Source organism: Palaemon carinicauda, chromosome 33 (genome assembly GCF_036898095.1).
Source record: "Palaemon carinicauda isolate YSFRI2023 chromosome 33, ASM3689809v2, whole genome shotgun sequence".
Classification (NCBI taxonomy): Eukaryota; Metazoa; Arthropoda; class Malacostraca; order Decapoda; family Palaemonidae; genus Palaemon; species Palaemon carinicauda.
In genome coordinates this window covers 11,431,773-11,453,685 of record NC_090757.1, presented here as the reverse complement: position 1 = coordinate 11,453,685, position 21,913 = coordinate 11,431,773, and the positions used below count along the sequence as shown (strand labels likewise).

Below are 21,913 nucleotides of genomic sequence, written 5' to 3'. Positions count from 1 at the left end.
TACTGAGTTATGTTATTATTATTATTATTATTATTATTATTATTATTATTATTATTATTATTATTATTATTATTATTATCGCTGTTGTTGTTGTTGCTGCTGTCATTATTATTATTATTATTATTATTATTATTATTATTATTATTATTATTATTATTATTATTATTATTATCGCTGTTGTTGTTATTATTATTATAATTATTATCATTATCATTATTATTACTATTATCATATATATATATATATATATATATATATATATATATATATATATATATATATATATATATATATATATATATATATATATATATATATATACACATATACATATATATATATATATATATATATATATATATATATATATATATATATAGTAGAAAGTAGGTTGGCCAGGGCACTAGCTACCCGTCGAGATACTACCGCCAGAGAGCTATGGCGTCTTTTGACTGGCTAGACAGTGCTACATTGAATCCTTCTCTCTGGTTACGGTTCATTTTCCCTTTACCTACACACAGTGAATAGTCTAGCCTATTCTTCACTTGCTCTCTGTCCTCATACACCTGACAACACTGAGATTACCAAACAATTCCTCTTCACCCAAGGTGTTACTGCACTGTAATGGTTCAGTGGCCACTTTCCTCTTGTTAAGAGTAAAAGAAACTCTTTAGCTATGGCCAGCAGCTCTTCTAGGAGAAAGACCCTCCAAAATCAAACAATTGGTCTCTACTCTTAGGTAGTGCCGTAGCCTCTGTACCATAGTCTTCCACTGTCTTGGGTAAGAGTTCTCTTGCTTGAGGGTATGCTCGAGCACGCTGTTCTGTCTTGTTTCTCTTCCTCTTGTTTTGTTAAAGTTTTTATTGTTTACATAGAAGATATTTCAATGTTGTTACTCATCTTAAAAATTTTTATTTTTCTTTGTTTCCTTTCCTTACTGGACAATTTTCCCTGTTAGAATCTGTAGGCTTAAAGCTTCCTGCTTTTCCAACTAGGGTTATAGCTTAGCAAATAATAATAATAATAATAATAATAATAATAATAATAATAATAATAATATATACACACACACACACACACACACACACACACACACACACACACATATATATATATATATATATATATATATATATATATATATATATATATATATATATATATATATATATATATATATATATATATATATATATATATAGTGTATAATGAAACAAAAAATGGTGATTTATCATCTATAACATTTTCATAAAAATATTACAGAATATCGAATGGTTTTATTTTATATATACGAGTTATAAAACAAGGAATAGAAGTTTATTATCTATAAAGGTTTAACTAAAAATTACAAATTTAAGAATAACCAAAATATTGATGGAGTATATAAAGTTAAATTTTATAAAATTATTCACAAGATGGTAAGTTAAAAGGAGAATTTTATATTTTTCTTACAACTTAACCCGTAATTAATTTATATCGAGCAACTCGTCCGGTAACACGGTATTAGGCATAGGCTGCATGCTTGACCAACGTCAGGGAAATGTACCTTGCATCATGTGTTGTTAAAAGAATATTATCTGTAAATGCAGTACCATTAGCAACTCTTCAGATACTACGATCTACCATCCGGAATTACAGTCATAAAAAGAAATTGCTTGACATATTGAATAGTATGCCTAAAAAGGTAAGAAAATTCGGAACCCAAATCTTTACGTTTTCTGTCTGAAATCGCTATACAATATATTTACTTTATCGTAGAATTCTTTACTATATTTAAGATTTTATGTTTTTGCTTAAGATATGATGTAAGTTTGATCAATTCTTTCATATGCTCATAATGTATTTAAGTGTATCTATTTTATTTATTGTTATTTGCCGAAGACTGATTTTAAGCCACGTCAAGCTTATGTTGTTTTAATTTGTGTAATACTATATATATATATATATATATATATATATATATATATATATATATATATATATATATATATATATGTTTTTATTGTTACAGACGGAAAAGCTTTTCTACTAAAAAACAGTTTGTATCTATAACTTTACCTTGATATATATATATATATATATATATATATATATATATATATATATATATATATATATATATATATATATATATATATATATATATATATAGGGGTGTATGTATGATGACCATTCCCAATAATACTTTTTCACAACCCTATCCCTAAGGATATGGTAGTCTGTAGGGGTGGCGTTCTTCAAGGGATGTTACCCCCCTGTAAGGTTAAAGGCAAGGACTTAGCTTTTAGGTTAGATTGGGTGAGAAAGTTTAGTTAGGTGGTATTGTATGCACGCAGGAGGTTCTGTCTGTCGATATGCAAAGGCTCCACTTCTTATGTATTTACAATTAACGTAACCACATATTTGTTACCGTTACGATTTTCTTCTATACAGCTGGTCCCGGAAGCACAATGTTTTCGAGTTCAGTAAAATTTACTTACTCGATGATGAAATTTAGTTTCCAAAAAGACTTTGACTTCATCGCCATGTAAATAGTGATGATAAATTTTGAATGTGCTGCCTTAGGTTAAGGTCCAGTCACCGGACCCACCCATCCATAAGTAAGGACATGGCATCCAAGTCAGGTTAGGCTATGACATAGCCCCTCTGGTATTATATCCTCTCAGGATTGAAACTCTTATGTTTTCTGCTACTGACAATGATTTTGATAATTGCTTTAATGGGAAAGTGACATGGAAAATATATCTCTTGAAACTATTATTTTAAACATAAGACTTACCCAGTAGTTATATATATTGCTCACGTCCCTGACGTTACGCCAGAAAATTCGAATCTCACGCCAATCGCCGATTGGATAGCCAGGTGTAACGCCCCTGCGCCCTAGCGAGGTACCTAGGAACCATTCCAGGAACCCTCATAAATTCCATGCCGCGCTAGCGGCAAGATGTTGGATTTTTTTTACACGCTATAACCTGTATATTACAGTTATCTTGGTGATGTACATTAATTTTTAGCCTTTGCTGGTTGGATTTTATTTTTACTGAGTGTTAGTGCTTTAACTACGTTTGTATCTTAACAGAGGTAGGAATGGGAGTTTTTTCCCCCTACTGTAAAACTACGAACCTACTCTTTAACATGATGGCGGAGATCGTTCCACCATCTCAATGACGTCACAATCGTGTGACGTAAGCAACATAGTTCTACGTAATATGTTGCATAATTCTTTTCTTTGCTTTTTCTTGTAAAGAATGAAAAGGAAATCTAACTTACAATAAGTATTTAACTTTTAATATAAAAAGATTCTATTAATTTTTTAGAAATTTTTGTGTTTTTAGTATTCGTTCTTTAAATCATCGATACTATTTTCAAAGATTAAATAGAACTAGCGGATTGTTAATTTTCGCTGCGTAGTTCTCATGAAAATACGATGCAGTCCCAACAATTCTTGATATCGTTGTTTATTTTCTTTCGATGTTGGGATTCTAGTATTATTCGTATACAGTATTCACATATGTTCCGATTGTAAAGTGTAGCAATCCAATATTTTTGGAAACCCTTTAGATTTAAGGGTTGTTTACATATATATATATATATATATATATATATATATATATATATATATATATACACACATACGTTTTTGCGATATCTGTTAATTTTGATAATAACAAATCACTATTTTTGGGAACCTTTAAGAATCAAGGGTTGTTTACATTTATATATGTTATTCCTATATCTGTTCATTTGAATCATATAACATGTAACTTTCCCAGTAGTTATATATAACTACCGGGTGAGTATGTAGAACATTTATCTTTACCGGTAGTTATACAGTATGTAACTACCGGATAAGTGTGTTCAAACATTTACTTACAATGAAAATATCAGGATAATATTTTATAAAAAATATTTTTTTACATTTTTATATAGCAAGAACTAGAAACGATTTTGCATTCTCATTCAAGCCCTTGGCAGTAGAGAAAGATCTATCACAACTGGCAGGAGTAATTTTGGTCTATTGTCTAAGAGTTAAAAGTGCAAGTTTCAGTGCTAAATTAGTGCAGTGAATTTATTCAGCACAGTGGATGTTTTTTCCTAGCCTTAGACCTCTTCCAAGCTCCCCAACCCCTGGGAGAAGGAATGTCGATCGGCCAAAGGAAACGAGAGGCGTTAGCTCACGAGCAGATGTCCTCTCGAGCGTTCCTGTTGACGTTCCCAAGAATGCTCGCCCTTGCCATGGGAAAGCAAAGAGCGTTGGATGTTAAGCTACTAACATTGCTGTTAGAGTCTTGCTTTGCATCACATTTGCTAATAATAGCAATACTATAATGCTTACGAACCAACATAGACACGGTTTTTGTTCCAGAGCTCCAGTCGGCCTGAGAACCCTCTGAAGAACTGAACGCGCCGAGTGACGTAATGAAGATAATTTTATGCTCGGCGCTAAGTCTTTCAGGACGCTCGGCGCCACGTCTTTCAGGACGATCGGCGCCTCGTCTTTCAAGACGATCGGCGCCTCGTCTTTCAAGACGCTTGACACCTCGTCTTTCAAAACGCTCGGCGGCACGTCTTTCAGGACGTTCGGTGCCATGTCTTTCAGGACGCTCTGCACCACGTCTTTCAGGACGATCGGCGCCACTTCTTTCAGGACGATCGGCGCCACTTCTTTCAGGACGATCGGCGCCACGTATTTCAGGACGATCGGCGCCTCGTCTTTCAGGACGTTCGGCGCCATGTCTTACAAGATCTTTGTCAGTAGAAGACATTGGTGATCACTTTTCTCTTGTTGAATTTGAGATTCTCAGAAGGAGAAGATCCTTATTCCTTTCGTCATTCAGTTGATTTAGAAACTCATGAAAGTTTTTATGATTAGTTTCCAAATTATTTTATGCCTGTGGCTCCACGTTCGCCACCCTCTGAATTTACACGTGGTCATCAATGAAGCTTTAAGGATGGTGGGAGACTGTTTAGAGTCTCAGAAGCACCAAGGAAAGACAGCTTTCTTTTTTACTCTGAATAACCTGGCCTCTAGATCTTGTATGAGGTACGAGATTATTTTTATTATCTCTAGCCAAGCTACAACCCTAGTTGGAAAAGTAAGATGCTTTAAGCCCAAGGACTCCAATAGGAAAAAGTAGCTATAAACCTATGAAGCCAGCTTCCTTATCAGGTATTCCAGGATAGCAAGGGTGGAGGTCTAACCACGTTAAGGTCGAGGACCTTGTGGCAGCCCCACAGAGATTTTTACAGCCCCCTGGATGGATCGCTGAATCTCTTGAGGGATCCAGACAACGGGGCAGGATAACTTTGAGGTCCGTGCTATTCCTTTAGGATGGATGCGAAATCTTTTTCCTAGTGAAACCTCCTTTGTTAGTTACTCTGATAAGACCTCTCTGCAAAACAGACTTTGCAACATCAAATGTCTCTCTTTTGGGAGAGGGAGGCTTTTATCCGGTCCTGGATGTAACTGCTCTCAATGCCTTCGTTCAGAAGTCAAAGTTCTCCATGGAGGCATCGAAATCATGAACTATTTAAAGTCTCATGTCAGTCTGTCACAAGGCGAAGCAGAGTTTGACTGTTTTCGCCTTTAGGCAGTAGAGCCAGACTACATAACTTCTGGCAATCTTGGGAGAAGAGGGGAGTAGACCTTTGGTCAGTATGTCTTCTGAAGGAGGATTACAATTTCCTTTCATAGGAAAACCTCCTTTAGTTTTAGCTCCAATAGATCTCTCTCACAGTTCTAAAGAGGAGTTTAAGAGGCAGGCTTTGCATTTAAACTTTTGCTAAATGTAGCAGAATACTGCACTTAAGAGACATCAGAGCCTCCCTGTATCTGGATGATTGATTTATCAGAGCTCTTTCTTACGATCTTCATGAAGGATTTTCAGATAACTTTGAACCTTTCAGAAGAATTGCATTTTCCTGTCAACTAGAAGAGTCTTCTGACACCAGGACGCTCGGCGCCACTCCTTCCAGGACGCTCGGCACCACGTCTTACAGGACGCTCGGCGCCACTCCTTCCAGGACGCTCGGCGCCACGTCTTACAGGACGCTCGGCGCCACGTCTTACAGGACGCTCGGCGCCACGTCTTACAGGACGCTCGGCGCCACGTCTTGCAGGACGCTCGGCGCCATGTCTTGCAGGAAGCTCGGCGCCACGTCTTGCAGGACGCTCGGCGCCTCGTCTTTCAGGACGCTCGGCACCACGTCTTTCAGGATGCTCGGCGCCACACCTTACAGGAAGCTCGGCGCCACATCTTACAGGACGCTCGCCGCCTCGTCTTTCAGGACGCTCGGCGCCACGTCTTGCAGGACGCTCGGCGCCCCGTCTTTCAGGACGCTCGACGTCGGAGATCTTGAAGGAGGCATGACATTGAACATGAGAACCTCAGACTTCGTGGTGACACTAGTCGAATCGAATGTCGAGATCAAGGACGCCTTAGCTCCGATCTCTTTGATCACGAAAGTTTTTTATCGAGCATCTAGCCGTAGTACAACGCTGCGACATAGCTGGTGATCTGGGTTTCCTTGACGCCAGGAGTCAGGACCTTAAATACATGTATCCTGATACACACAACGTCACTACTTCCGTTAGATCTTCTGACACCATCACAAAAAATACTTTATTTAAGGATGGTGATTCAGAGTCAAGTTTTTACGGGCTTTTACGTCTCCTCTTAGAACGGAGCAAGCCTTCTTGAAACTGCAATCTTTCTAAGATACAGAAGTGTTCTGTTCATCCTAGTTTTCCTGGACCAGGGTTCGATTCCTGGCCAGTCAGAAGCTAGAAGCTATGATCCTTATGTAAGTTATCTTTATTCTCTCCATGTCAACCTCAATCTTTTGGGACAAGGAGAAGGTCTTGAGTCGATATGCATCTCTTATAGGATGCTATAAGAAGTTGCCTTCAGTGGTGGTTCGATCCAGTCAAACTTCCGGAAGGTCACCCCTTTTGAACTGAGGATCTTAGACCTTGTGTTGTGTCCCCTCACCTCGGTTTCGGGGTGGGAACAACACTAGACAGTTGGAAGCTTCGGGACTTTGGATAGAGGATCAGAAGAGCTTCCTCTTCACCCAAAGGAACTGTTGACAGTCCAGTTAGCTCTCAAAAAGCTTTGAAGGGTCAGTTTGGAACAAAGTGGTGCAGAGCTATGTCGATCACACCACAGAATTGGCTTTCATTGCCAAGCAAAACGGAACCCACTCAAGGTTCCTTTTCGGGACTGGGAGGAGTCTTCTCATCTGGGCTAAGGAGAAGAATGTATTCCTTCTAACAGGGTTCTTTAAAAAAGAGAAGAACTTCTGGAAGAACATTCTCAGCTGGAGAATGGACACTCTTTGGTGTCGTTCTTGTATAGTCCTATTCGTGACTTACCAGACAAAGAGGCTAGAATCTTACTGCTATCCAGTGCCAGATCTCAAAGCAGTCCACATAGACGCTTTCCTATCAGTCTGGTCTACACATAGACGCTTTCCTATTAGTCTGGTCCAGGTGACTTTAGTGGCCTTCCTTTGGCCCTCAAGAGGATGGTTCACAAAGATACTGGAATGGATGGTGGACTCTCCTAGAAGTCTTCCATTAAGAGTAGTTTTACTCAAACAACCCCTCTTGGAAAGTTACCTTTCTAGTCTCCAAGCTTTTCTTCTGGCTACCTTCAGCTTTTTGAAACCTCACAGGATCTATATGTTTTCGAAAGAGGCAGCTAAGTCTTTTACAAGTGCAATAAGAACTTCTACCATCAGGATTTATCAATCCAAGTGGGAAGCCTTAGAGATTGTTGCAGAGTCAACTCTGATTTTTCTCTTCCAGTATCTCTACAACTCAGATTGCTGACTTCCTGTTTTACCTTCGAAGGAAGCTCATTTGTTCGTCCTCTTCCATCAAGTGATACAGGTGTGTGTTAGCGACTGTTGTCAGACACAGTATCTTGAACCTTTCGATTGATAATGTCCTACAGGAACTTCTCAACTTGTTTGAAACATCAAACAACCAGGATTCACCAGCTTGGATCCTGGACTCAATCCTGAAGTTCCTTATGAGTGACAAGGTTGAGCACTTGCTTTCATCTTAATTTTAAGGACCTCTCAATGAAAACTTTTTTTTTTTTTTGTTAGTCTGGTGACACCTAAAAGAATTGGTTAATTCATACGTTTAGTAAAACGTTGGCTTTCGAGATAATGAAGCTATCTGCTCATTGCAGTTAGGCTTTCTCGCCAGAAATGACCGCCTTTCTCAACCTTGACCTAAGGCTTTTGAGTTCCGAATTTTTCGGATATGGTTGGCGAGGAGTTGGAGAGAGTCCTGTGTCCAGTAAGAACCCTGAAGTTCTACCCAGGCAGTATGAAAGAGTTGCGAGGCAAGTCAAAAGCTTCTCGATTAAGAAGCCCTCGTTATCAGATGTCAAGAACGTCCTTTCATTCTTCATCAGACTCTTATAAGAGAGGCTCATATACATCCCAGTGACACTGGCCTCAAGTTTTTAAGGTCAAGATGCATGAGGTTAGTACTATAACAACTTGAATGACCTTCAAGCAGAATAGATTGTGGTGGAGTATTATGGACACAACCTTTTGGGGGGAGTAAATCTGTGTTCACTTCACACTATTTTAATCGTGTCCAGACTTTATGAGGACTGCTACACTCTGGGACCATTCGTGATAGTGAGTGCAGTAGTGGGTGAAGGATCCACCACTACGTTCCCATAATCCCAATAACCTTTCTTCTCTTGGAACTTTTATTTGTTTTTATGGTTGTTTGCAGAGACTGTGTTAGTCTTCCAAAATCATTGATTTTGGTCAGGTGGTCAATTTTGTTCCTTGAAGAGCGCCCGGAACTGGTTATTAGAGGAGGTTTTGTCACAATGAGGTATATACACCGGTTTGACAGTCCCTACGAGATCTTCAGCCCCTGGGAGGATTGCTGTATCTCATAAGGCTAGCAGACATAATGAGACAGAGAATCATTGAAGTCAGCTTCCTTATCAGGTACGAACCTTAAGTTTGTTTTAATTAACTCTTGAGAAAAATTCCAGATATACTAGCTGTCTCTAACTCTCCACCAAAGGTGTTAATCAGCTATATATATAACTACCGGGTAAGTCTTATGTTTAGAAATGGTATTTTCATTATAAATAAATTTTTGAACATACCTACCTGGTAGTTATATATAGTATAATTTAAGTCCCACCTTCCTCCCCTCTAAGAGACTAGAGGCATGGAATATATGAGGGTTCCTGGAATGTTTCCTAGGTACCTCGCTAGGGTGCAGGGGTGTTACACCTGCCTATCCAATCGGCGATTGGCGCAAGATTTGAATTTTCTGCCGTGACGTCAGGGACGTAAGCTATATATATAACTACCAGGTAAGCATGTTCAAAAATTTATTTTATAATGAAAATACCATATTTTCAGGTTCAAATGGATGTTAAAGATATTCCAAACATATAGAATTATATTAAAAAATCACTTCTTTTACATGGTTACCATGAATGGAGAACTTATATTTGTTCCTTAACTGAATACAAACCACGCTATTTACATGGGGGGATAATTACTTCGGTGCAGCCGATGACGAGCCATAAAGTTTTAACGAGGGTTTCCTACCCGACTGCTAGTTAGCTGGGGGTAGGGAGGGGTAGCTAGCTACCCCTCCCCCCTCACACACACCAGTGATTAACTTGCTTTACTTTTAGCTCCGAGAGACAACAGACCTGTCAGCGCTCTCCTCTTTTTTGACTGCCATAATTTTTGTTTGCTTTTTCTTTCAGTGTTTGTGTGTGAAGTTGGCCTCTACTCCTCCTTTTGCGCACTTGCCCTGGACTTCCCAGCCGCCCTTGTGGGACCTTTATGTTGGCCGTAGAAACGGATCCTCACTCCTTATGCTCTCAGTGTAGGGGCCAACGGTGTGATAGGTCTAATTTGTGCATTGAATGTAGGGAGTGGTCTTCCTCCCAGTGGGAGAGGTTTGCTCGGAGACGTAAGAAGAAGGCTAAAAGGGATCTTTCTCCTTCCGAGGCTTCTCGGAAAAGAGAAAATCCCAGGTCTTGTGGTAGCGTAGACCGTCATGTTGTTGATGTCATTAACCGATCCCGTGGTGAGGGAGAGGTCGTTGCCTCCCATTTAGGCAGCTGCCCCTTCCCCCTCGGAGGAGGTGTTTGTTTTTAACAATGATCTTTTTTCAGCTTTCGGCTTCCTTGGGGCTCCAGGGTTCGCCCTCCAAGGAAGTCCCGTTTGACATGATCAAGCGGGATGCGGCGTCAAACAATCGTCAACTACGGCGGAGATAGATCCTCTGTCTGTGGTTGACGTTGTTGTTTCGGAAACATCCCGTGGGTCTGTCCAAACACCTGTTCCTGTGGCTGCGGTAGCGGAAGACTCTGTCTCCCCCTCTGAACATACTTCGAGGGAGGAGCTTAGTCCTACAGTCTCTCCTTCCACTGAAACTCCCTCTCGGGGAAGTTCTCTGGTAGAGACGCTTCTTCGGATGCCCCATGATGGTCAGCTTGCTGATCCCACGGCCCCTCGTGGGCGAATAAGGCGGAAGGCTCGCCCTCCCCTTTGCCGTAGAGGTCTTCCTTCCCCCTTCAAAGGGGTTAGGAGGCACCTCTTCGGCTTGTCGTCACCACAGTCCTCTGCGGAGGAGATGACTCGCCGCTCTCCTGTCCTACCAGCTACCAACCTAGACCTCTCCGGGGATCGTTCGCGATCCCCTTCGGAGGATGGTCATCCTTCGGGACAAGGTTCACCTCGACCTTCTACATCCAAGGCTGCTGATGCGCTTTACGTGCCTTTTGAGTCTGCCACTGCGCAGTCTCCAGGCCCTTCGGGGTCTCAGGGACTTGAGCGCAAAACTGCGCCTCACGCCCCTAAGCGTAAGGCTCCGCCTGCGCCCCCTGCTGTCGTTCCTGATGTTCCTGACATAGCGCCTCGGCGCTCACCGTTAGGCGTTCGCGCCACTGTTCCTGTTGCGCGCCAGTTTTCCCCTACGCGCCCACGCCCATCGGCAGCTGTTCCTGATGTAGCGCGCAAGCGCCCAACTGTGCAGACGCGCCCTGCTCCTGATATAGCGCTGCCGCGCTCGCCTGCGCACACGCGGCCAGTTCCTGACAACGCGTCCACCGTTGCCAGTGCTTCGGCGCCCCCCAGTTCCTGTTCCATCGCGCGTGGTCCAAAAGGTTCCTGAGTGATGCACAGGCGCCCTCAGGTCCCTGCGAACTCGTCGCGCCCTTCGGGGGAGAGACTTGATACGCATCCCCTAGCGATTCCACCCTCTTAACGAGAGAATGCCTTGATGAAGTCATTGGGCTTCAGCACGGCATATCATTCCCGTGCTGAAGGCTTGTGACGGGCAAGAGGGCTCTCGAACTGGGGAATTTCTTTTCCTCAGTTTGACTCTAAATTTCTCTCATTCTTTTTCTATTACCTCTTATTGCTTATTCCTCCTTCATAATTATCAGCTGTCTCCAACCTTGCTGTCAAAACTCTTTTACCCATTTCACTGTCCAGGTTTTTTAGAGGGGACATTGTATCCATGATCGGTTTTTATTTCAAAATCAATTGTGGGAGCTGTGGTGGTCTTGCCAACTGCCCGAAAATGTTTGGACACCTAGGAGTGTCAGTATTCCCATACTGGCACGCGGAACTATCTCTTAGGAAATTTGGCCTTCGGATTCCAGGGGTTGGCGATTTTATAGAGATAGGACTCTCGGCATTCTGTCCGGTTTGCCTGCCACTATGATTAGAGTGGGGATGATTGTATTCATGAAATGCTCTCAGTCCCATCAAGCGGGTTTGGCATACACTTGAGCCACTCTAATCATAGTGGTACCATCCCTTTGTGGTAGGGTAGGGAGTGGACATTTGGTAAGCAGCTTTCACAGGTGTCATTGGTGGAGAAATTAATTCCAGGAAAGGCTAACGGTGTCTTCTTTGGAATTTCAGACAGTCTTAATTTTTTCTCTCCCTTAAACTATATTTTTTTCCATTGTTTTTTTTTTTTCATTGTTATTATGACCCCTTCCCTCCCCCTGAAAAATAATTAATGAGTAAACTTAATATTCCCCGTACCCCTGGATCAAATGGCGAACCCCAGACACCGTTGACGACTTCTGCTTGTTTAAATAGGGAAAGCTCTGTTGACAACCTCGGCAATAAAAAGGATTCCTCCAACAATACTTTTTTGACCAGTGTTGTTAAAGACAATTTATCGGCACTGGTGGAAAATGATGCTTGTAATAACCGTAATACTTTACTCTCTGGTTCTGGCTCATTACCAGATCCAACAAAAAATCTGAAAATTCTCCACTTAAAAAACATACCAATTGGTTGTAGCTATGACATAATTCATGAAGCCTTCTGTAGATTTGGAGCAATCAAAGAAATTTTAATGGAGCTTAATGGTAGTAAAGGCTTTTGGGAAGCTTGGGTATCATTTTCAAGTTTTGAGATTGCTTTAGAAGCAAATAAAAATTTAAAGAGCATAAAAATTGACAATTGTTTGATTTCTGGGGCTTTATGTGATAAAGCACCAAGACACCTAGAGGTATATAAACCAGAAGAATGGATGGAAAAAGAAATAGAGCATAGACTTCCAGAAGTAAGAACCCCTAAGCCCCCAACATGGATAATTGCATCTGGAAAGATAGATAATTATAACTATTATAAGATGAGTAAATTTATACAAAAAAAAGTTGGTTTAATTAAAAGTAAGGATATTAGTAGATACGGTAAGCAATCTGTTTTGATTAATGCAAAATCAGATACTCAAGCTCACATGCTTTGTGGCATGAAGATTGCAGAAATTGATCCTATTAAGGATATTAAACCACATATGAGCTTCAGCTATGGTAAAGGAGTAGTTTTTGATAAAGATCTATATGAATTCTCAGAACCAGAAATTCTGGACATGTGCCCTGCTAATGTTTGGAAAGTAAGTAAGATTCCTCAAACAAGCATGGTAGTTTTAACATTTGAAACCCCTGTTATACCAGATCATATAATTATTGAGAATGAAAGAGTACGTGTTCGAGAATATAAACCTAGGCCTTTACAATGCTTTAATTGTTTCAAGTACGGTCACCCTTCCCGGTACTGCAATAATACGAAGATCTGTATTAACTGTTCTTTGTTAGAACATGGCCAATGCAACAGAGATACAACCTGTGCAAACTGTAAAGATAATCATAAACCAAATGATAAAAGATGTAGAGAATACAAGAATGAAGAAGCTGCAATCTTGAAAGCAAATGCTGAACATATAAGTGTAGGTTATGCAAAGCATTTACTCAATCGGCAACTTAATTTTGCTCGCGCGGTTAAGATGCCAACAAAAGATTATAATCCACTACCCCTTACTACCACAGGGGGACCAGTGGCAGCACCTGGCCCGTCAGGTGCATCTCCCTTAGTGGTAGTAGCCCAGCCATCTGGGTCAAGTGCTCAGGCTATAAAAGCCAGAGCACAAACCTCCAAAGAGGTCAATATGGTGTCCAACACACCAAAAGTATTGTCACCGATAGGAGCACCTCCCCTAGAGGTAGTAGCCCAGCCTTCTGGGTTAAGTGCTCGAACTGTTGAAGTTCTAGCACAATCCTCCAAGGAAGCCAATGTGGCTTCCACCACCTTAAATGTATTGTCTCAGGCAGAATCTCTACCTGATTTGATGGAGATTGGAAAACAAGATCTTCCAAAGAGGAAAAGGTCCCCATCATCCTCACCTTCATCTAAGTCAGGTAAGTGCCCTACTGCTCATGATCCTAAGGTTGACTCTTATAAAGATCCTAGAAAGAAAGAAAAGAAGAGTGGTGGCCTAGTAAAGCCTTCCATCTCCAGGCCTTACATGGCTTCATCTGAAAAGTCCCAAAAGACAAATGAGACAAAGAAAAATAATAACAAAAGATAATGTCTATCATCCAGTGGAATTGCAGAGGTCTAAGTACTAGCATTGAGCAAATAAAAACTTTAACCAGGGACTCAGACACGAAGGTAATTTGCCTACAGGAAACCAAGATCAGTGACAAACCATTTAATCCTGGACTCAATTATCATTTTTGTAGATCCCCTCCTTTGCAAGCTGCAAGAGCTCAAGGTGGTACAGGTTTTATTATTCACAAATCTGTAAAATTTGAAACAATCCCACTCAATACACCACTACAGGCATGTGCAGTTAGAACTCATATCGGGAAAAAAATTACTTTATGCTCGCTATATATTGAACCATCCTTAGAACTTTTCCTCTTAGATCATGCTGGTAATCCAAGAAGGCTTAGACTTTCTGACCTCCAAGACTTGATCAATCAGCTTCCTGCCCCTTTTATTTTAATGGGTGATTTTAATGCAAAGCATACTTTATGGGGTGGAAATGTGTGCGATAGATGGGGTAATCTTGTTGAAGAATTAATCGACAACAATGATGTAATACTAATGAATGATGGTTCTCCAACTAGGTATGATGTATTCCACAACTCTACATCAGCCATTGATTTGTCAATCTGTTCCTCATCCATTCGATTGGACTACCTTTGGTCAATAAATGAACACCTACATGGCAGTGACCATTGGCCAATAATGTTAAATTATGTCCATAATCTTCCTTCTCAGTGTCCACCAAAATGGAAGATAGATGAGGCAGACTGGGCAGCTTATGAAAACTGTTCACACACTGATAAAGAATATGATGAATTTACATCTCCAGTGCATGCCTATCAACATCTTGAAAATATTATTGATGATAATGCTAGCAAGTTTATACCTAAAACATGCGGTTTACCTCATCGCTCTGTAGTTCCTTGGTGGAGTAAAGAATGTGCCAACGCAAGAAAAGTGACCCGAACTTGCTTCAGAAGATACTTGAGGACAAACTATTTAGCAGATAGAATAGCATATCTCAGAGCCTGTGCCAAACAAAAAAGAATTTTTAAAAAAGCAAAGAGAGCATCTTGGAAGAAATATATATCTAATATTAATACCAAAACTCCTTCAAAGGAAATATGGGACAAGATTAGAAAACTTCAAGGTAAATTCGTCCCTAAGCCTCTACCAATATTAAGGGAAAATAATAGATATATATCTGACCCCAAAGATGTAGCAGAGGTTCTTGCTAAGCACTTTGCTCATGTATCAAGTGCTGACAACTATTCCCCAGCATTTCAACAAATTAGAGCATCAACATCTGTTGTTCCTCCTGCTTCTTCAAATACTGAAGCTTTTAACCTGCCTTTTAGTATGGAGGAGATGCAAAATGCTATCTCCAGCTCTTCTTTAACTGCCCCAGGTGAGGATGGCATCCGGTATGAAATGATATCACATCTTCCAGTGGATACCAAGGAATTTTTATTAGAAACCTTTAATGGTCTATGGGCTTCCCATACATCTCCTGATTCCTGGCATACTTCAATTGTAATTCCAGGCCACAAGTCTGGTAAAGACCCAGAACTGCCATCTAGTTATAGGCCCATATCCTTGACCAGTTGCATATGCAAACTATTTGAGAGAATGATCAACAACAGACTTGTGTGGTATCTAGAATCAAAAAATCTTTTATCTAACAGACAGTTTGGTTTTAGGAAGAACCGAAGTACTCTGGACCCTTTGCTGATGTTATCAAGGGAAATTTCAAATGCTTTTTCTAACCAAAACCAGGTGGTGGGTGTCTTTTTTGACCTCGAAAAGGCATATGACACCACCTGGAGGGGTGGTATTTTAAAGCAATTGGCCTCGTGGGGTATAGGAGGACATATGTTCTCTTTTATTGAAGAATTTTTATCAAACCGCTCCATTAAAGTGAGAGTAGGGTCAGAACTATCTTCATCCTACATGCAAGAAGAAGGTGTCCCCCAAGGCAGCGTATTGAGTGTGACTTTGTTTGCTGTTGCAATTAATAGTCTCATTAGTCACATACCTCCTGGCATACAAGGATCACTATTTGTCGATGACTTTGCAATTTATTGTAGTGGATCATCTGCACTACAAGCATGCCAAAATCTTCAAATTGCAATAAATGCTGCTTCCGCATGGGCAAATTCTCGCGGATTCATGTTTTCTCCTCAGAAGACCAAAGCCATTCGCTTTACTCGTACTCGTAAAAGGGAAGAGATCCCCACCCTTTTCTTAAATGATTGTATTTTGCCATATGAGGATAGTGTCAAGTTTCTTGGAGTCATTTTCGACAAGAAAATGACATTTGGTCCCCATATAAATGACCTATCTATCAGGGTTAAGAAGTCACTGAACATTCTGAAAGTGATATCGCATTTTGATTGGGGTGCTGATAGAACAACTTTGCTTAGAATTTATACATCTTTGTGTCTGAGCAAGTTAGACTATGCATGCCAAATATATGGGTCAGCTACAAAGACTTTACTTGGAAAACTTGATATTGTTCACAATGCTGGGCTTCGCATCTGCACAGGTGCTTACAGAACATCTCCCATTGACAGTCTCTATGTTGATTCTGGCATACCTCCCCTTTCCATTCGCAGAGAGGAGTTGAGTTTGAGGTTTTTAGCTAGGTCCCTTGCTGTGAGAAACAATCCTAACTGTAAATATGTTAGGGCGCCTTTAGATCGGGCTCCTAACAGATCTAGAGTGCCTAAGCCTTTGGAAGTACAGCTGAAAAATGATGCTAGAGAAGTAGGCTTGTTAACAGCACAGATAGCAGAGGTAGGATATCCCAAGTCTCCTCCTTGGTGTAATCCACCTGTTAAAGTATGTTTTACGGCAGGAGGGAAAAATACCTTACCTAGTAGGGTAATGAAAAGTGAGTTTTTAAATCATGCTGCTCAACATCATGGGAAACATGTTTTTACAGATGGCTCCAAATCGGCTGCAGGAGTTGGAAGTGCAGCTGTGGTGGGGGATATTGTTATTAGAAGGAAACTCCCATCCTCTTGTTCAATTTTTACTGCTGAGCTGTACGCAATAATTCTCGCAGTCCAACATATTTTTAAAAATGGCAACCAAAATAGTTTTTATACAATTTTTACGGATTCCAATAGTGTTTTACTCTCATTAAAACAAATTATGCCAGGCCATCATCTAGTACAAGAGGTGCTGGACTGGTTAGTACCTCTGCAGTCTAGGAAGAGTATCAGTGTTCACTTCTGTTGGGTCCCTGCCCATGTTGGGGTGGATGGGAATGAACAAGTAGATAAGGCAGCAAAGGAAGCTTCAGGGCTAAGTAATCCATCCCCCTTGAGTATTCCTTACAAAGATCTTAGAAGTGAGATTCATCTTTACTGTAAAAATAAGTGGCAAGCTCGATGGTCTGAACGGACCACCAATACAAAATTGAAACAAATCCACCCATTGGTGGATAAATGGTCATCTTGTAATTCTACAAGTAGAAGGGATACCATTATTTTAACTAGGCTGCGTATTGGCCATACACATGCAACGCACAATTATTTAATGAAGAGTGGGGAAGGGAGACAGGCCCCTCTTTGTAATACCTGTCAAGTGACAATGGATGTTAAACATATTTTAGTCGATTGTCCTGTTTTTAATCTCCAGAGGAGGACACATTTACTCCAGGACAAACCGTTAAGAGATATACTGGGGGAAAACTGTAATACCCTGAACTTGAGAAAATTTATACAAAGTATTGGGTTATATTACGAGCTATAATTGATTTTATTAATTTATTTATTTATTTTACCCTTTTAATCCCTATTTATTTCACATCTAGATTTTATTGTATGAAAGTGTTACGATTTGTATTAAAGGTTAAAATGATACTAAATGTTGTGAGTGTACAGATATGATTGAATGATTTTAGTTATATAGCGCTGAATGGCCTTTGATGCCCCAGTGCTTGGCTTAATGCCTAAATCCCATATTCAATTCAATCAACCCTAGCGATTCCAGCTGCAGCTCTCACGCGCTCTGCAACGCGCCCATGTGTGCCTTGATTCATCGCGCTCACCTAAGGAGGCTCGCGCTACGAGGGAGGTTCGCACGCAGTTCCTGTACCAGCACCCACGGGCTCTCCAACGCGACCACGTGTCACGCCGACTCAGCGCGTCGCTCCAGAGGTTGCCAAGTCAGCGCACGGGCGCTCACGGCTGCCTCTGGAACCGCGCGAGTCTGCTACAGACACAATCGCGCGAGTCTTGCTACAGACACAATCGCTCGCGACGCTCAACCAACGCCTCCTGTTCCAGCTACACGCCCTGTGCCTGTGTTCAAGGCAACAGTGGTTGCCCCAGAACACCCTCACGCGGTTCGCAGCGAGCGACCTTCGAAGCAGCGAATCCTGGTGCGACCTGTTCCTGATGTGCGCTATGCGCGCCCACGATCGCCAGCGCAACTAGTGCACCCACAGGCGAATAGACTGTTCCTTCCTGACCGTCGCCCCCAGGTCGCTCGCGACCCTGCTACAGCGCTATCGCTCCCTCGGCTGGTTCTCCCGGACACGCGCGCAGGCGCCCCTGTCATCTCACGCCCTTCGGGGCTGCACCAAGTCGCTGCGCGCCCGCGCGTTCGGCCTCCTCCTGTTCCAGCTCCTGATCGCCGTACGCCTACACCATCGCCTACGCGCTCTCGCGGCCTTGTTCCCGCTCACGCTGCTGCGCGCTCCCGCACTCACGTGCCCGCTCTGTCGTCAGCGCACCACAGCGCCATCGCTCCTGACCATGCACCCTCGTGCACGATTTTCCAGCATCGCGCTACCCTTCCGCGCGCGACCCTGTTCCAGGCCCGGTTCACGAGCCCCAGCGCGATCGCCGACAGGCGGTTTCTTACTTGTTGTGCTCCCCTCCCCGCAAGCGCAGACCAGCGCGCTCGTCAGAGGGGGAGTGCTCCCCGGACAGGTCTAGGGATTCTTCCTTTCCAGCCCTGATGGCGAACCCTCGTCCGTTGACTCCTCCTAGGGATCCATCGATCCCCTTCCCTCCAGAGGGAGTGTCAGACAGCAGCTTTGGTTCGACACCCTTCTCAGAGCTCTTGTGCGGGCGATTAAGCCAGCCCTCTCTGATTCGGGTCGCAAGCCAGCGGCAGTTTCCTCCCCCCTGAAGAGGAAGAGAGGAGTCTCTCCTGTGGATCCTCCTCCGAGGCCTAGGCTGTCCCCGCGCAGATCCTTACGCAAGGCTCCTACTCCACCTCAGACCTTCTCGCCCTCCCCTGCGGAGGAGGAGTACCCCTCCTCAGGAGAGTCGGTTGAGCAGGAAGACTTCCCCATCGCACCAATGGAGGAAGTTCCTCCTCTTCCCGAGAGGTCTCCTCGTCCTGAAGGACCTGCCTCCTTCGCTTTTAGAGTCCTGTATCCCACCCAGGAGGGAGCCTAAGGACTCTAAGATGATTCCCAAATCGTCAGCCAGGATCAGACAGGAACAGCCTAGAGCGGTCGAGGATGCCCACGTGTCCCCCCAGGAAGAGCCCTTGGGGACTGGAGACTTCGCTGCAAGTCCGTCGGGAGGCGAGCACCAGGAGTCAGAACATGCGTTCTGGCAAGTCCTGACCCTCATGAGGAATCTAAACGGGATCCCAGACCCTGAGGTCCCACCTCGTGAAGGGAAGGACACGGTTCTGGACCGCGTCTATGGCACTCAGAAACCCTCAAGATCGAGGGACAGCTCGCGTAGCTTGCCTCCTCCAGCAGATTGAGTGCCGGGAATAAGCTCCTCCCTCCTCCTCGAGTCCATCAGAAGAGGTACTTCGAGATCCTCGAGGAGTCTTCGCTGAGTCTTCCCTTACATCACTCCGTGGAAGAACTCACAGGGGGAGTCCCTCTTGAGAGACTCTCCTACTGGCACGTGTCCTTCTCAGCCACTGAGATCCAGAGCCAGGAGAAGGTCATCAAGTGCGCCATGCAGGCCACTTCATGGCTCGACATCTGGCTGGGGTCTCTGGGCATCCTGGTGCGGTCCGAGGACCTCTCCAAGGAAAGCACCAGGAAAGCACTGGAAACCTTCCTCCTCTCGGGCACTCGAACCATCGAGTTCCTGTCCCACCAAGTCTCGAGCTTGTGGACCAACATGATCCTCAAGCGTCAGTACACTGTGGCCGAGAGGTTCCACCATAAGGTTCCCAGCGCGGAGTCTAGTAGGCTCAGACACTCTTCCGTCCTCGGTAAGAGCCTGTTCGAGCCTAAGGACGTGGAGCTCACTGCCGAGAGGTGGAGGAAATCCAACCAGGATTCCCTCATCCATAGGGCCCTGACATCAAGGCCCTACAAGCCTCCGGCAGTCCAGCAGCCCCGCCCAACCAAGGACACGAAGAAGACAACCTAGCAGCGAAGCCCAAGGTGTCTAAGCCCTTTCCTGCCAAGAGCAGGAGGAGCAAGAAGTCCTCCAGGGGAGGCAAGAACCCTAGAGGTACCGGCCGAGGCCAGAAACGCTAGGGGTGGCAATCCCCCTGTATGTCCACCAGTGGGGGGATGCCTTCAGAGTTGCGCAGCAAGGTGGCAGCAACTCGGGGCAGATACCTGGACGATCTCCGTGATCTCTCAAGGGTATCGCGTCCCGTTCACGGCATCTCTACCTCATCTGACAGCGAATCCAGTGTCGTTGAGCTCTTTTGCCATGGGATCGTCAAAAGGGCAGGCCCTCCGGGCCGAAGTCCAGACCATGTTGGAGAAGGACGCTCTCCAGGAAGTCGTAGACGGGTCCCCAGGCTTCTACAGTCGACTCTTTCTTGTCAAAAAGGAGTCTGGAGGCTGGAGACCAGTCATCGACCTCTCGACCCTGAACGGGTTTGTCAAGCAGACTCCGTTCAGCATGGAGACGGCAGACACGGTCAGGCTTGCAGTGAGACCGCAAGACTTCACGTGCACACTGGATCTGAAGGACGCGTACTTCCAGATCCCAATTCATCCGTCTTCAAGGAAGTACCTGAGATTTTGCTTAGACGACAAGATCTACCAGTTCAAGTTGCTGTGTTTCGGTCTCTCCACAGCGCCTCAGGTGTTCACCAGAATCTTCACCATCATCTCTTCATGGGCTCACAGGATCGGCTTCTGTCTCCTTCGTTACCTGGACGACTGGCTGATCCTGGCAGACTCGGAGGCATCCCTTTGCCACCGAGACAAGCTCCTCGAAGTTTGCCGGGATCTGGGGATCGTGGTAAACCTCGAGAAGTCCTCTCTGCAGCCCTCTCAGAAACTGGTATATCTAGGCATGATCATAGACACCAATCTCCACACAGCCTTCCCATCAGACGAAAAGATAGCAAGGCTGAGGAAGGTTGCGAAACCTTTCCTCAATCGAGAAGAACTCCCAGCCCATTCATGGCTTCGTCTCCTCAGCCACCTCTCCTCTCTGACCCGTTTCGTCCCCAACAGTCGCCTCAGAATGATATCCCTTCAGTGGCGACTGAAGTCTCAGTGGAGTCAAGGACTCGACTCCCTGGACATCCTGATCCCCATGGGATCTGCGGAACAAGCGGACCTGGATTGGTGGGTGGCAGACGAGAACCTACGAAAGGGAGTGGATCTTCTCGTCCCTTCCCCGGCTTTGATGCTGTATTCGGACGCATCAAACAAGGGGTGGGGGGCCCACGTTCTGAACCACAAGGCCTCAGGCCTGTGGTCAGAATCAGAAAAGTACCTTCACACAAACCTGCTGGAGATGAAGGCCGTTTTCCTGGCCCTTCAGAAGTTCCACCAAGTCCTGGCGGGCCACTCCGTAGTGGTGATGAGCGACAACACCACGGTAGTGGCTTACATCAACAAGCAGGGAGGTAAATTTTTGGAGCAGCTATCCCATCTTGCAGTAGAGATCCTGAGATGGTCCAAAGTCCACTCAATTTCACTTGCGGCTCGCTTCATTCCAGGCAAGAGGAATGTGCTCGCCAACAGTCTGAGCAGAGCGACGCACATAGTGAGTACCGAGTGGTCTTTGGGTCTTCGGATAGCCAACAAAGTCCTGACTTTGTGGGGTTCCCCGACTGTGGACCTGTTCGCTACGGCGTTGAACACCAA

At 43.7% G+C, this 21,913-nt stretch overlaps 1 protein-coding gene across 1 annotated transcript in view; it reads left to right on the top strand.

Moving 5' to 3' along the window:
• Positions 1-1,493: 1,493 nt before the first annotated feature.
• Positions 1,494-21,913, top strand: part of LOC137626046 (ribonuclease Z, mitochondrial-like) — an 80,194-nt gene continuing 59,774 nt past the window's right edge. The window contains exon 1 of the mRNA XM_068357130.1: positions 1,494-1,684. Within this exon, the coding sequence (XP_068213231.1) occupies positions 1,541-1,684 (144 nt within the window). The 5' untranslated portion in view covers positions 1,494-1,540. The remainder of the gene's footprint in view (positions 1,685-21,913) is intronic.